Genomic DNA, 14,067 nt, shown 5'->3' on the forward strand with positions numbered 1-14,067 from the left:
GACACTCTGTGACCACTCGGGGTTGCCACCTCTTGGATACGTAATCAACTGGGACGTGTCATCAAAAGACGAATATATCTCAAGTACCGGATGCGGGGAGGAGAACCACATGTACGTGCATTGTGCTGAGTAGTGTAGTGTTATGCGGTTGACCTTAACTGTGGACTTTTAATATCTTGGGTAGACTTGTTCAATTTTCCAGGGCAGCTGCCTCAAAAAAAGGATGTTCCTGGTAAAACCAGGATAGGTGGCAACTATGTCTGCAGCACGCACACGCAACCTTTTTCATATAAATACCGCCACGAGGAGGGGAATGCAAGACGATGACAAAGAGAAAAACATGTTCTTGTTGGGGTCATCTTGGCTTGCCCGTTCTGCAGGTGGGTTTGTCGTCAGTTGCTACGTTTCGAGTTCTGTCCAAGTGCGAGTTCGTATTGATAACTTAATAATAATGTACAACCCCCAAGTAAACTCACTGCTACATGAAGGCATGTAGCAGTGAAATGGTCAGTGCAGGACTGGTTCAGATATTAATCGTGACTGATGTTAACCATGGCCTGGAGTTTAAGTCAGGTTGCCAGGTTCATAGCGCAGTGTGCTTAACCAACTATTAGGCAGCCGCACCACGACTATTGCACATTATAATTATTCATCGTATAAACCTCTACGCGTGTTTATTTTGAGTTCATGATTCTGCTTTGTGTAGTATCTCCCTGCATGTTCCTGTAGATCCACGGCAATGGACATTCTGAGGCTATTCAGTGTCTCTATGCTTATGGATAGAAGGCATTTTGATTGGTTGGCTCCGAGCACAAGCTTAAGCTTCATGTCGTGGAGACACATAGCCGCCTTTCGTGAAGTTTATTCTACTTCTTGGTTCTTTCTTTAAAGTCACGTAGATAGACCGCTTGTTTTGCGATCGAAACGTCGTGAGTTTTTTGCTTTTATTATTTTCTATTTATAATTTTTTTTTTATCTACGTGACTTTACCGAAAGGACCAATAATATGAATTCCTGCCGTCACGAAAGTTTTAAGTAAAATTAATTTTACTTATATATACATGGATATAATATTCGAAATATATAAAGCTATTGTCTTCTCGACACGTAGCTTGGGTCTGACCTCAACTGTCCAACGCTGGGTTTAAAGTTTAACTAATAAGAAAAGAAAGACTTTGAAGTCGCAATGCGGTGCACCGCCAAAGCATTGTGGTGACCTCAATTCACTGACATTCAAATGTTATGGTAGTGTCATTGCAGTGACATCACAAAAGTGCTATAATTGGACATCCAGCTGTAACTTAAAGCAGTATTCCTCATCAAAGCTTCAAACTCTGTGTTGGACAGCCTGCAAAACACAGTCCTTCTTGGTCCTTATCGACAAGATAAGAGCTGTTTATCCACAAGATAATAAATATTAGTTTTTTGGGGTTGAATCTTCCTTAAAATGGCTTAAGGAGTGCTCTTGCCAAAAACATCTGATAACCCAGATTTGTTTAACGTCTGTGGCTCTGCTGATGGGACCCAGAAGGTTGAAACCAGAGCAGGATTTGCTAGCTTGGAACAAAATGCTGCTTGATAAAATTGGTCTGGAAAGCCAATAGGCCTGTGAACTAAACAATATTATATATATGTGTGGAGACATCGAAAGGGGCAACTGTTTCTCTTTTGCTCTCAATGTGAATTTGGCTTTGTAGCCCCAGATCAACCACGCCAGTATCAGTCTGACGACGGGACAGGAGGGGCAGTGTGGCTGTGGGAAGAGCTGCACGACAACCCCGCAGAGGAGCGGTCTTTGGCTGCGTCTCTTGACCACGTCCAGGGACTCGGGATCCAAATTCTCCCTCCGGGGTCACGGACTTGTGTGAGCATAAGCAGACGTGCTATTGACAAGCTATTCTACGCAGCAGTCCTACACTCTGTTAACATCTTCCTTCCCCATCCATTAGTGTCAGCTCATGGGGAAACCATGATTCATTATCGGAGTGAACGTGTTTAAATCGACAAGGGGGAAAAAAAATGCAGTGATGTTTTTTTTGTAGTCTGTTATGTATACGCTTCCAAACCCGACAGCTCTGTGTCAAATCACTGCTGTATATCAAGGCCTCCCCCACGCCATGTCAGTCATTGGAGTTGTTTGACCATACTTCACCAGACTGGTCAGTGCAGGTTGGTGAAGGGGGCTCAGAAACAGGCTTGGATATCGCTTGCCAATGACGTTGGCCGTGACCGGGAGTCAAACTCGGGTGGTTTATAGCGCAGTGCACAAACCGCTGCACCACCACAGGATAGTGGTCTGTCTGTGAGGGTGGTATTTGTTCACCAGTTGAGTGTTCGTTGCTCTAATGGGAAACAGAGTAGGTAACTGCGGAAAATTGTCTGTAGCCACGCAGTGAAAGCTTAAGGTCTGGATAGAAACTAAGAGCTAATCGTTTAATCGAGGCCAGGAGAGTGCATAGAGATAAGCTGAGACATTGAAGAAAGTGTAACAACAACAAAAAACGTCAGTGTCTATTTACTCAATAGGAAAATGTCAATCGGAGTCAGGATATAAAGTAATAGCAACTACGAGAGGTGTAACGATGCAGACCTTTGGATGAATTGTCATGAATCGCGGTCCTCAACAGGAGTTGAAACCGATGTTTTGTTTTGCATCGCGGTGAAAATTGCGGCCACTCGTGGCTGCAGGTGTCGCACAAACCCATTACCAACACAACGTTTACAAATAAAAAACGACGCTCCTGATGGACATATCGTGAACTTAAGAATTGATATTCATCGATGAATATGTGCATCATTACGTGTTCAATAGCTAATGGCATGTAAGCAAGAGTTACGCGTTATAAACATACTGTCCGCTTTTGGATAGACTATCGCCAACAATCAGCGGTTAAAGTTACACGATTGTCTTAGCAATGTCAATCTTTCTTTTTTAATATAAAAAAATGCACAAATCGCAGGAGTAAACGTTGGGGTAAAAAAAGGGGGAAAAATTAGGCCCGTAAAATGAATTGTTTACTCGTTACAAGCAAGTGGTGGCCGTATGTATCATTTTGTTTTAGTTGTTGTCGGTTTTTCACCAGAGCCCGTTCGTTATCAGCGCCTGAGATCTGCTCTTAAGATCTGCTCCTTCCCGTTTGCACCATTACTCGCATTCCTCCCGCCAAGTGGCCGTGCTGGTGACCCCTGCCGGGGCCCACTGTGAGCGTTTACGTAATGACGCCGCCGCCGCCTCCTCAGCCGGCCTGGGAAGATGGCCACAAAAGAAAAGCGGCGGAGATCTTTTGGCGAGTGGTAAAAACAACAAGAAAATATATAACGCAAATCTTTAAATAGTTGAGGCTGAGCAAAAGAGAAACAACTTGGGAGGGAAAAAAAAATCCGATGAAAATTTGTGATTTTTAGGTTGAAAACCGAGGAAGCCGTGCCTGAAGCTGTTTATTTTTGGGGTGCATTGTGGGGTTGTCCTGCAAATGCCGGTGGTATTGCTAACAGAGGGTGCGTAGAATAAGCTGCGCGCGGTAAGTCTGATCATTTTGTTAGCAAGGACAAAAAAACACTTCCTGGAGCACTTGAAGTTGTGTTTTTTTTTATGAAAGTACAAGCGAATGAAATAATCCAAAGATAAAAACAAGTTGCATATTAATAATATAACGTAAAGGTGCCGCCCTACAATTACTTGCTGACACTGCTGCTGACAGCCACTGTGGGAGCTCTTGAGAGCCCTCCCTTGTGAGTATTTTAGTTTGCTCATCACACACTGGCCAGACATCTTGGGAGACGTTGGAGTTACCTACAGTTTAGTTGAAATAACATCGACTGTATCGCGCACAAACGCTTTCTCACTCTCACAATCTGTCGGGCAGTTGAAATACAGTTGCTTTTGAAAGTGGCCGCACCCAATGAGAAATCGCGCGTTACTGATACTGTGGTAAATTACCTCGTGAGGTTGATCGACTGCGTGCAGCAAACCCCATCCCCGCCGACACCGTCGCTGCCTCACTGCATCCCCGTGACATGGTTTACTCACGAGTCATAAGCAGTGCGTGGCTGCGTTGTCAGGCCGTGATGGAGAAACATAAAGAGGAAGGGGAAAAGAAAGCCCACGCGTGTGATGACCCCCCCGCTGAAGCGTGCACGAGTCCCACGTTCTCACCAGCTCGTGAGAACTGCTCGTCCGATGAATGGTGCCGTTCACCGTGACTCGCCAAGCTGCGCGATTAGCCGATACAGCATGGCACCGTTACCGATTCACGCTCCATTAAACGTGTCCCTTATTCTTCCACTGCTGAAAACCATTGCGTTAACTCACGGAGGTGATGAGCGGTGACTCGACCATCCTTCCGTTGAATCCTTGCGGTCAAAATTCTCAGGATGTTTTGCACAATAAGTAAAAACTTGACTCTATTCTTAAAGGAAAAAAGACAGAAGCCAAGTAAGTTTTTTTGCACAGCATACGGTATTAGGCCTGTTCAGTGGCCGAACACCGTTTGCGCACTGCCAGTGATATTCTACTTTTCAGGATCGTCAATATTTTTTTGACGGCAACACAATGTTGGTTACCTCTGATTCAACTTCCTGTTATTTGATGATCATCAAAATGCCATGGTTTAGTGGCCGAAGATGCTTCATCAAAACGATTTGGTGGAATTAGTTAAAATTAATCCTTAGGAGGTGGCCGGGTGTCTCGGAGATCTGAGAGACTGAGCGAGCATGACTGCGATATTGCATCCCTCCGAGTCCGGGTTTCAGTCTGTCGCATGAAACTTGGTTTTCAAGCATAGTGCAACTATATTCTTGGTTGTTTCGGTAAAGTCACGTAGAAGGGAAATAATAAAATAATAAAAATTAAACAGTCAAATAATTCTCACCACGTTTCGGCCACAACGTCCTAATGACGCTGTCTTTTCGACAGACCTGATCTTCACCTGAGGACGGCTGCTTGCGTTGTGGCCGAAACGTCGTGAGAATTTAATAGTAAAAATTGTATTATTTAATTATTTCCCTTCTACGTGACTTTACTGAAAGAACCAAGAATATGAATCCATAGTGCAATTGTTGGTCTCAGCCAGGTCACTAATGACTCTCTACACACCCCCCATCCCCACAATATTAAATTTGCCTAGTCGCTTAATTTGAGAAGATTTCAGCTTTGAGAATTACACATTTCAGGGTTGATGGATATGCTATGAACATCTCTTTAAGTAGAAAATGCAATACATTTGTTAATGACATGGCCTTAACGTGAAAAATAGAAACAGGTGATGTTATAGAAATGGCCTTTGTTCATAGCACATATGCCAGAGAAGTAGGGTGGATAAGAATGGGAGACTGCCTATTATGCCATGGGACCTTTTTACATCAAGAATTCCTGATTTACAGTTTTTTTTTTTTTTACAAAATCCACTTGATAAATGCTGGACACGTGGAAAAGTGCATTGTCCATAGTGTGGCTGAGAGGTCACTTGACGGGATCCCTGAAGTAGTTTTGTGGCTCTTCTGTGCCTGCGAGTGCTCTGAATAGGCACTTCTTCATCTCATTACATAGCGCTGGAGAGCACAATGGGAATAAAATTGGGAAAGAGACAATCTTTGATTCTCATTGACGTAGCTATTGGGCCCTTGGCAGCCTCTTTCAGACACTCGACTGAGATCACAGAGTCACAGAGGGCGCTGAGGACCGCGCTGCGACAGGATAGAGCCATCCGGCGGGAGTGCGGGAGAGATGTCAGTGCCGTGTGACAGAAGGGACACAGCTGTCTCGCACTGGGCACCCGGCCTGATGGTTCGCTTTCCCACACGGCCCCACTGCTCGCCGTGATCATTCCGACACGTGTGGGGGGCAGAGCAGGTGGGGGGGGAGGGTGTTACTGGGTTAGGGGGTGGGGAGGGGGCAGAAGGGGATCTGAGAACGGAGTTTTCATGGGGTTGGCAGGGGAGAGGGAAGGGTCAACTTGGGGGCTTGGAATGGAATTTGGAAGCTGTTAAGTCACAACATGGCCTGGGATGTGAGGCAGATGAATTAGGCCCTCCCTCCTAGTCAAGGTTCTGTCTCCGAGTCAGGCACTTTCTTAAGTTAACGTTGTGTGAATCGCTCGTTCACCACCGCTGATGAAATCCGCGATGCTGTTCCCACAGCGCAGTGAGACGGAATGCGTCGCTGATAATTTTTCCACCCGCGCACGTGAAGCAGAATTCGTTTTGAAGACGCTGACTTGCGGATGAGACTTAGCATTACGCACAAAGCATAGTGGTTTATTTAATGTTCAGTGTCAGCTTGCCTGTGACCAAATCTCCCGTAATGTACCCGATATAAGATTTCAGAAAGCTAAGCAGGTGTTGAGCCCGAATAGTGCTTGGATGGGTGACCACCATGCATAAAATAGGTGCTATAGGTTGCTACATGGCTGTGTGGTGGACAGCAGAGGATGGTGCATCAAATTGTGTTGATGTATTCCACAGTACTTCTGTTCTGCCACGTCTATGCCCTCTCTCATGCAGCAACCCACACTGACCAGCGTGATGACATGTGACCGAGTAGCCGCCGTGATCCGCACAACGCTGGAAGGCCCTCAATCAGCAGTGGATTGGAAAGGGTCTGTACATGTCGTGGGATCCCTCTCTTAACCCGTCACTCTTCTTGTGATGCTCCTCCTGCTGTCTTGAGCATGCCAAGAGCTTTGATATGCAGCTTGGCATGGATTTAGCTGTTGCTAGCTTCTCATTGATGTGGTGTTAAAATCACAAGCCCCTTCTTACCGCAGGGCTTGCTTAAAGCAGCTTAAATGGGGTAATTGTTTTATAGTCCTGCCCTGTAGAGTTGCTAAGGTGTTTAGTATTTAATATTAACAAAAAAAAAAATCGGCTTTCGAAGGATTATTCACATTTGAAAACCATTAACTTCTGTGTTAATATTCGATATACAGGAAAAAAAATTGTATAAGGTAGTAAAATGTCCACATTTGATGCCTAATGTACAAATTTATTAAAAATCGTGCATATATACAGTACTGCATATATATGTTCATAAACATTTATTTTTATTTTAGCCAGAGGTAACCAAATGTCTCACAAGTCCAAATGGTGAGCTGGTGTCTATGAGATCCTGGGTTCGAATCCAGGCAGCATTTTATGATTAAGCCAGCTTCTGAAGTGTAGCAAGTTGACGTTTTCACCCGGGTAATCAATTGCTGCGTAGAAAAAACCCCAATATGGGACCTTTCATGCCAGTATCAAAACATAAGAATAGGTTTTACCCTTTCTGGCAATAAAACAGGTGTTAAGATGTTTAAACACCAAACAGAAACCTTTTGTTGCAAGGAATTCTGCCTGCATTAACCACACGTACTTGTGGTGAGCATGCAAACAAAACACATGCTCTGATAATTATATATTGGCATTGTATTTGAAACTGATTGGTCCAGAGACAGCTTCCTTTAGAGCCTCGTCTGAAAGTGTTCGGGTAAAATCTATTCTTAAAAAAAATACGATGTGTGCTTAATTTGGTTAAATGCCAGCTCTGAGTTATATAAAATGTCGGTTCGTAATACGACGAACACTGCTCTAACATTGCAAAACGTTTCGAAAAGGTCGCTTCAAGCGATGTCCGAAGTAGGCGCGATTGGCTCACGGTGACGACGTCATCTCGCTCTATTTAAGAACGCAAGCAGGTGGATTGCTTCACTGTTCTTGCAAATCGCCCGATGATGCTGGATGCAATTACTTGCGAAACGTTGTACTCAAATTGTAAATGTGGTGCGTTTACTCTCCAACACACTGGTGGGCTGCAGTAGTAACTAATTGGCACGTTTTTGCTTACGTGACAAACCTTATTGGTTGTGTCGGGTGGTGGAGGGTTACGACACGTTTATATTTACCCAAGAACCTTTATTATGAATAGCCCTGTGATGTCTGCTTTTGGGGAGCACGCTCTAACTCGAACTGTTGCGCTGCTGTGCGAGCGATCTGAATCGATATTTCCAAGCGTGGAAAAACAAAACAAAGGAAGACAAAATATTTGTATTAACTTTGTTGGTCTCCAGTTGTGTGTGTTGCCTCCCTGAAGCCGCAACGATTTCCTTAAGGAGGTTCAGTTGGAGCCAGAGCACACTGGAGTGAGGACACGAGGCGTCGCTTCATGCTCCACAGAAAACACTTCGCTGAGCCTGTGTGGCTTTCTCTGTTACTGATGCCTTATGTTAATGGCTATCTAAGATGGGCACTGGTGGGCCAGTGATGCCCCAGGAACAGCACTAGGATCTGGGTCCATGTGCCAATGGTCAATCAATGAACCATGAGGTTCAATGGGCTCAATCCGCCCCCCCCCCCACTCCTTTTCTGAGTTTATCATCTTCATCGGTCATGATCTATCTACTGCTGGATGAAGGCCTCTCCATGCTGTCGCCATCTCATGATCCTGCAATGTGACAATCATTTTTATTCATCTTCATCTTTATTCTTACGTTTTGTATTTTCAACGCTGCGATATGGCCGGGAAGGTAAATCATGTGAGTGGTGTCACAGTGCACGCGTCTCCTGTTCACCCTGTGACATTGCGACTGGTTCCAGGATCATCCCAGCTCTAGGTTCATGGATCAGTATAGGAACACCTATTGATTAACCAGTGCTGGTGGTACACGCTCTGAAATTAAATTACCCAAGCATCTCCGTGAAAGTTCCTCTTGAACAGGAGTCTTGTATTAATGTGAACTATTTTCGCACCGTACGTAGCCAACCACGATAGTTGGCTAAACATAAAAAGCAGTTCTCAAGAAATGAGATTTCAAAAGAATCCACAAGGCTTTCCTGAATACAGAAAACAGCGTTATCATTATATGGTGTGCTATAAAGAAGGACTGTTGCCTTAAGTATCACCTGTGAAATATTTCTATATTATTTAAATAATTTTTTAAATATATTTTATTTCTATATATCCTTTTAAGGCAGTATTATTGATGAACGTGTTGGGCTGTTTTTGTTGCTAAACTGGAATTGGTATGGACAGAGTAGGAAACGTGCAATGGGAGAGTACGTCCACCATGGAGATGAAGTGATGCAATCCGCTCGTGTGCAGTTGCCAGGTGGATTGTTGCATTGGGAGTGCGTGAGTGCATGACAGATGGCAACGGCTTGGGGAGGCCATGATACAGCAATCGAGATATCATGGCTGATGATGAACAGTCTATGCCAGGGGTCAGCAACCTACGGCTCCGGAGCCGCATGCGGCTCTTTACGGGCTGCTTCTTGACGATATGTACGTATGTACAGTATGTACTCAGATGCATTGCGGCTCTTGAAATACTGAATTTTGTACCGAATTGGAAAGAAATGGCTCTTCTTGTTATTTTGGTTGCCGACCCCTGGTCTAGGCTGTAGTCTAAATGAGATATTTTGGGCCCCATTCTGGCTCAACTTCTATACCAACACGGCTCCCACTTAATTCTAGATTTGAAGCTTTCGTGACTGCAAGGATTCATACTCTTAGGTTTTGTCGGTAAAGTCAGGTAGGTAAAAATAAATTAAAAGTTAATAAAAGTAATAATGGAAATAAAATAAAATAATAAATCACGACTTTTCGGAGGCAACACAAGTCTCCGTCATCAGGTGGGACCGTCACTTGATGCAGTAATTTCAGCTGTGACGGTCCCACCTGATGACGGAGACTTGTGTTGCCTCCGCAACGTCGTTATTTATTATTTTATTTTATTTCCATTATTACTTTTATTAACTTTTAATTTCTTTTTACCTACGTGACTTTACCGAAAAAACCTAAGAGTACGGCTCTCACTGGCCGCGGAGATGAAGGCCCCATGTAGCCTCACGTAATAGCCTTCAGCAATTTCGGTCGGTGTCAAAACGTCCAATCAAACTGTGAGGCACAAATCTGGCTGTCACTGCCGTGGGTTTCCAGGCAATTTCCGACACGGGTCAGAAAACACGGCCCGTGACTTCATCCTAACATCGGGTGGAAAGAATTCCCAACAAGAGTCTTTCTTCAAAGTCGTGCCATTTTTTTCAAAATATGTTTTTGAAAAGTGTATGTGAGGAATGTGACTGTGTTGTTTTTGGTGTGCTCACAAATGGCATTTCTACGGATTCCATGGATTGGCGATTTTGAATGCTGCTTCACAGTGGCACATGCGTTGTTGGAAATTAATATAAAAATGCTTGAAAGAGTATATACCAACTGGAGCAAAATATGTTAATCCGGTTTTAATTACCCTTGGAATATTTTCTGCTCAATCTTAAAAAATATAATCCATCTGCCACACGAGTTATTTTAATATGACTACTAATAATGTATAGCCCTTTGTTGGTCCACTTCAGGTTTGAAGGCTTTCCCATGCCCTGTCAGTCGTGGGCATTGCTTGACCTTACTTCACCACCCCGGTCAGTGCAGGTTGTAAAGGTGGGGACGGGAGCATAGATATTGGCCCATTGTACAGTACAATAATGGATTTTGCTACATCCGCCCTCTGCTATCACACAAGTTACATACACGTCATCAGCCACCTATGCAAGCTACGATCCAGGCTGCAAAACCTGCTTGGCTTGCGAGATCTGTCGAGACAGGGGGAGGGCCTTTGGGATGATTTAGTCGCAGGCGAAACGCAGCGTCACGCGACGCTCAATCGATTTCACTCGCTGCGACCTCGTCTTTGTCACCTGGAGCTGCGTCGCGATGCACGGCCTCTCGAGCTCGTGGCGTCCTCCTCGTGAAATCTCGCGTTGGAAGTGTGAAGGTCGTTGTCGCCCCCGATGTCCCGAAGTCCCGACTGCGTCCGGCCACCCCCCTCCTCTCGTGGCGCTGTGTCAGCCGTCACCGCATCGGCACTCGACTCCTGGCCAAGAGCCGGTGTGGGGAACCTGCTCCCCGCAGCTGCGTTGCGTGCGGGCCCGCTCGCGGTTGCCACCTCTGAGGTGGAACAAACGGGAAGGTGGGGTGGGAAGAAGAATATCTCCACAAATACCCGACGAGGGGAAAACTAAGTGGACATGCGTTGTCGTGAGTGGTGTGTTATTTTACGGAACTGACAAAAAACGGACTTTTAATATCCCGGAAAGACTTGGATATTATTCAGGACAGCTGCCTTGACAAGAGGACCATCCTGGAAAAACCAGGACAGGTGGCAACCCTATGACCTACGGGCACATGAGGCCAACTACTTCGAAATGGCCGATGATTGATATTCATCCATCACTATGGAAGAATATAGCCACACCAATCGGGTACCGGAGTGGAATATTGTTTCGACCTGGCAAGGGCTCCTTTAGAGTTGGTCAACGCGCTCCTTGTTTTTCGCATTTAACCCCCCCCCTCCCCTGCTTCCCTCCCCCACCTCCACTATCTCCTCCCCGGCGGTCATGGCGGCAGGGCCCCCGTGATCTCGGCGAGCCCGGTGTTCCCGGACGTGTCCCTCCTGCGCTTCTCTCCGCACCACGCGCCCGTCCTGGAGACCCCGTTCAGCAGCGCCCATGCGCAGGCGCTCGTGGGGCCCTATGTGGACCAGTACCTGCGCTCCGTGCATGGGAGCCCATCCTTGTCTGTCATCTCGGCTGCCCGGGGACTCAGCCCCGCGCATGGTAGTGTAATTGCTCGCTCGCTCGCTCACTTAATGGTTCGCTTCCTCACTTGCACATTCACTAACTCGCTCACTAATTTGCTTGCTCACTCGGAAACCCACTCATTGTCTCAATCATCCACCCACCAACTCACCAATTCACTCACTCACAAACTGACTTGCCAACTGGCTCACTTGCTCACTCACCCACTCAGTTACTAACCTGCTTACTTGTTACAGCATACACTCGCTCACTGACTCACTCATGAGCCCTCTCACTCAATCATGAAACTTACCAAATGACCCACTTACCTGCTCGCTCACATGCACACTCATGCGTCACAGCCCACAAGGGCAAGAGCGGAAGGTTCCCCTTCTCTCAATGTCTCCTCACCTGGCTTAACGTAAAGAAAACAAACGCTGCCGCGACATCTCGTCCCGATCTAGGTTGATGATTACGCCTGTGGCTCATCGACGCCCCCCCAATTTCCCTTCCTTGCGCCAGCCCCCCATGACGGCCTGAAGGAGCGAGGAGCGTACCCCTTCCCGACGCCGCCGCCACCACCCCCGCCGCCGCTGCCGCCACCACACCCCGCGTCCGCCAGCACGGCCGCCGAATATTACCAGCAGCTGGCACTGATGGCGAGCCACGGGGGGGCGGGCTACGCGGGCGGCTTTCTGCCGCACCACGCCGCTGCTGCCGCCGCCGCCGCCGCTGCCGCCGCTGCTGGACCGCCCCCCTCCACGCTCGACTTCATGCGCCACCTGGAGAGTAAGACGCTGGCTGAGCCCCACGGATATTTTCTTTGGCTCCCGGCCTCGTTTAAGACGGGCTTTCTCAACTCCAGGCCTCACGATCTCCCATGGTCCCTTGGCCGTACGATGACCATGGACAAAAATAACTCTTCATCCATTGCTGGACAAGGGCCTCCCCACTTTGTGTCGGTCACGGGTGTCGGTCACGACCAAGCTTCACCTCGCTGATGAATGATTGTTGCAGTAGGATGGCGGCCCAGCACTGGTTCAGATATTGCTCTCCACTGATATTAGCAACCGTGGCCCGGAATCGAACTTAAAGTTACCGGGTTCATAGCGCAGCGCACTAATCATTGCGCAACTGCTTCACAAATATGCAAATTATGCTAGTTCACACTGTACACACCTGATAAGTGGTAATCAAAGAGAAGGCCATACCGTGGGTGGGGGAGTGGTGGTCAAGAGGACTGGGGTCGAGAAATAGGGGTGTAGGAGACACGCGGCGGTGGTGGCGGCTGCTGATTGTACACAACGGGCGGAGGAGGGTTGTGCTAATCTTTCACCGGATTCCAAAAGCTATTTCACGACACTTCCCCGCTCTTGGATGTCGGCCCTGCTGGGAGCCAAGGCGTTGATCAGTCCGCTCCAAATTATTAGTCTGAATTTATGAAGCATATAAATGCGACTGCATCTCAAAATGCTTTGTAAACCAAAAAACATGGGCATTATTACATTCTGGTGTATAAAGATGATTTTTAGTATTTTGAATGAAGGGGAGGAGAAGTTAGGAGGAGCAGAGTAGATAACGGTTTCATCTCTGTCGCCAAAAGTTTAGTTTTTCCATGGAATCAGCTGAGCAGGAAACAATTCCTGGGGAAAATTACTTCTGTGCCGAGCGAGACTTTTGAATTGATGGTAGCGGTCAGTCATAGGCAGACGGCAACGAGGTCTCATAGCCTGGACTTTAAATCAAGGGTCTGCCCTCCTCGTGTAGTAGGTTAATTGCCACCACCAGCCCAGTCAAGTAGAAATTACCGTAACGATTGCTTCATCGCTCCAGGGAGCGTGCATTTCACAAATGAAAATGCAATTTGTTATTTTAGAATTATTTAATCCTTTCAACCTATTATAACATTACCATAAAACAAAGGCAAATATTATACACTAGTTTTCGGCGGACCCACGATTTTTTGGCAAAGACTATTTGGGCGGGTAATAAATTATCGTGAAAAATAAGCCAATGTGGCAGGTATGTGAAGCGTGGCATTTTGGAGTGCTTGGCGCTGCTCTCCGTGCATAACCCCGTGCATTTCTTTCTGTAACCAATCACCTCCGAATAGCGTGTTCCTGCCACGAATTTGAAATCCTTAATATTACATCCATTCCCCGCGTGACAGGGTCATACATCTCAATCTGAGCGAGCAGACGCGTGGCCTGCCTTTACCCGCGTGCATATAGTCGCTTGGCAAGGGGTTTCTTCCCCCCCCCCCCCTTTTTTTCTTTTCGGGGCAAGGAGATCGGTGGAGACGTTGAGAAGAGGAGGTGGCGTGGGAGAAGTGGTGGTGGTGGGGGGCGTTGGAAGGTGGTAGTGGGGGGGTGGAAGTCTTTAGGAGTGGTGGGGAGAGGCAGGCGTTGAGTTCGGCTGAATTACGCTGAATTAATGATGGAGGCGTTCAACCGCTGCAACGCGATCGTAAATCAAGTGGTGGGGGGGGGGGGGACCGTGGCGCGGGAATGCCGGCGAGCAGCC

General features: G+C 46.8%; 1 protein-coding gene across 2 annotated transcripts in view; it reads left to right on the top strand.

Moving 5' to 3' along the window:
* LOC144934495 (zinc finger protein GLI4-like) overlaps window positions 1-14,067 on the top strand; it is an 87,153-nt gene that overhangs the window by 52,826 nt on the left and 20,260 nt on the right. For both annotated transcript variants that reach the window (XM_078860313.1, XM_078860314.1), the window contains 2 exons: window positions 11,375-11,583; window positions 12,067-12,333. In XM_078860313.1, the coding sequence (XP_078716439.1) occupies window positions 11,375-11,583; window positions 12,067-12,333 (476 nt within the window). The remainder of the gene's footprint in view (window positions 1-11,374; window positions 11,584-12,066; window positions 12,334-14,067) is intronic.

Source organism: Lampetra fluviatilis, chromosome 10, assembly GCF_964198595.1.
Source record: "Lampetra fluviatilis chromosome 10, kcLamFluv1.1, whole genome shotgun sequence".
In the NCBI taxonomy this organism is placed as follows: Eukaryota; Metazoa; Chordata; class Hyperoartia; order Petromyzontiformes; family Petromyzontidae; genus Lampetra; species Lampetra fluviatilis.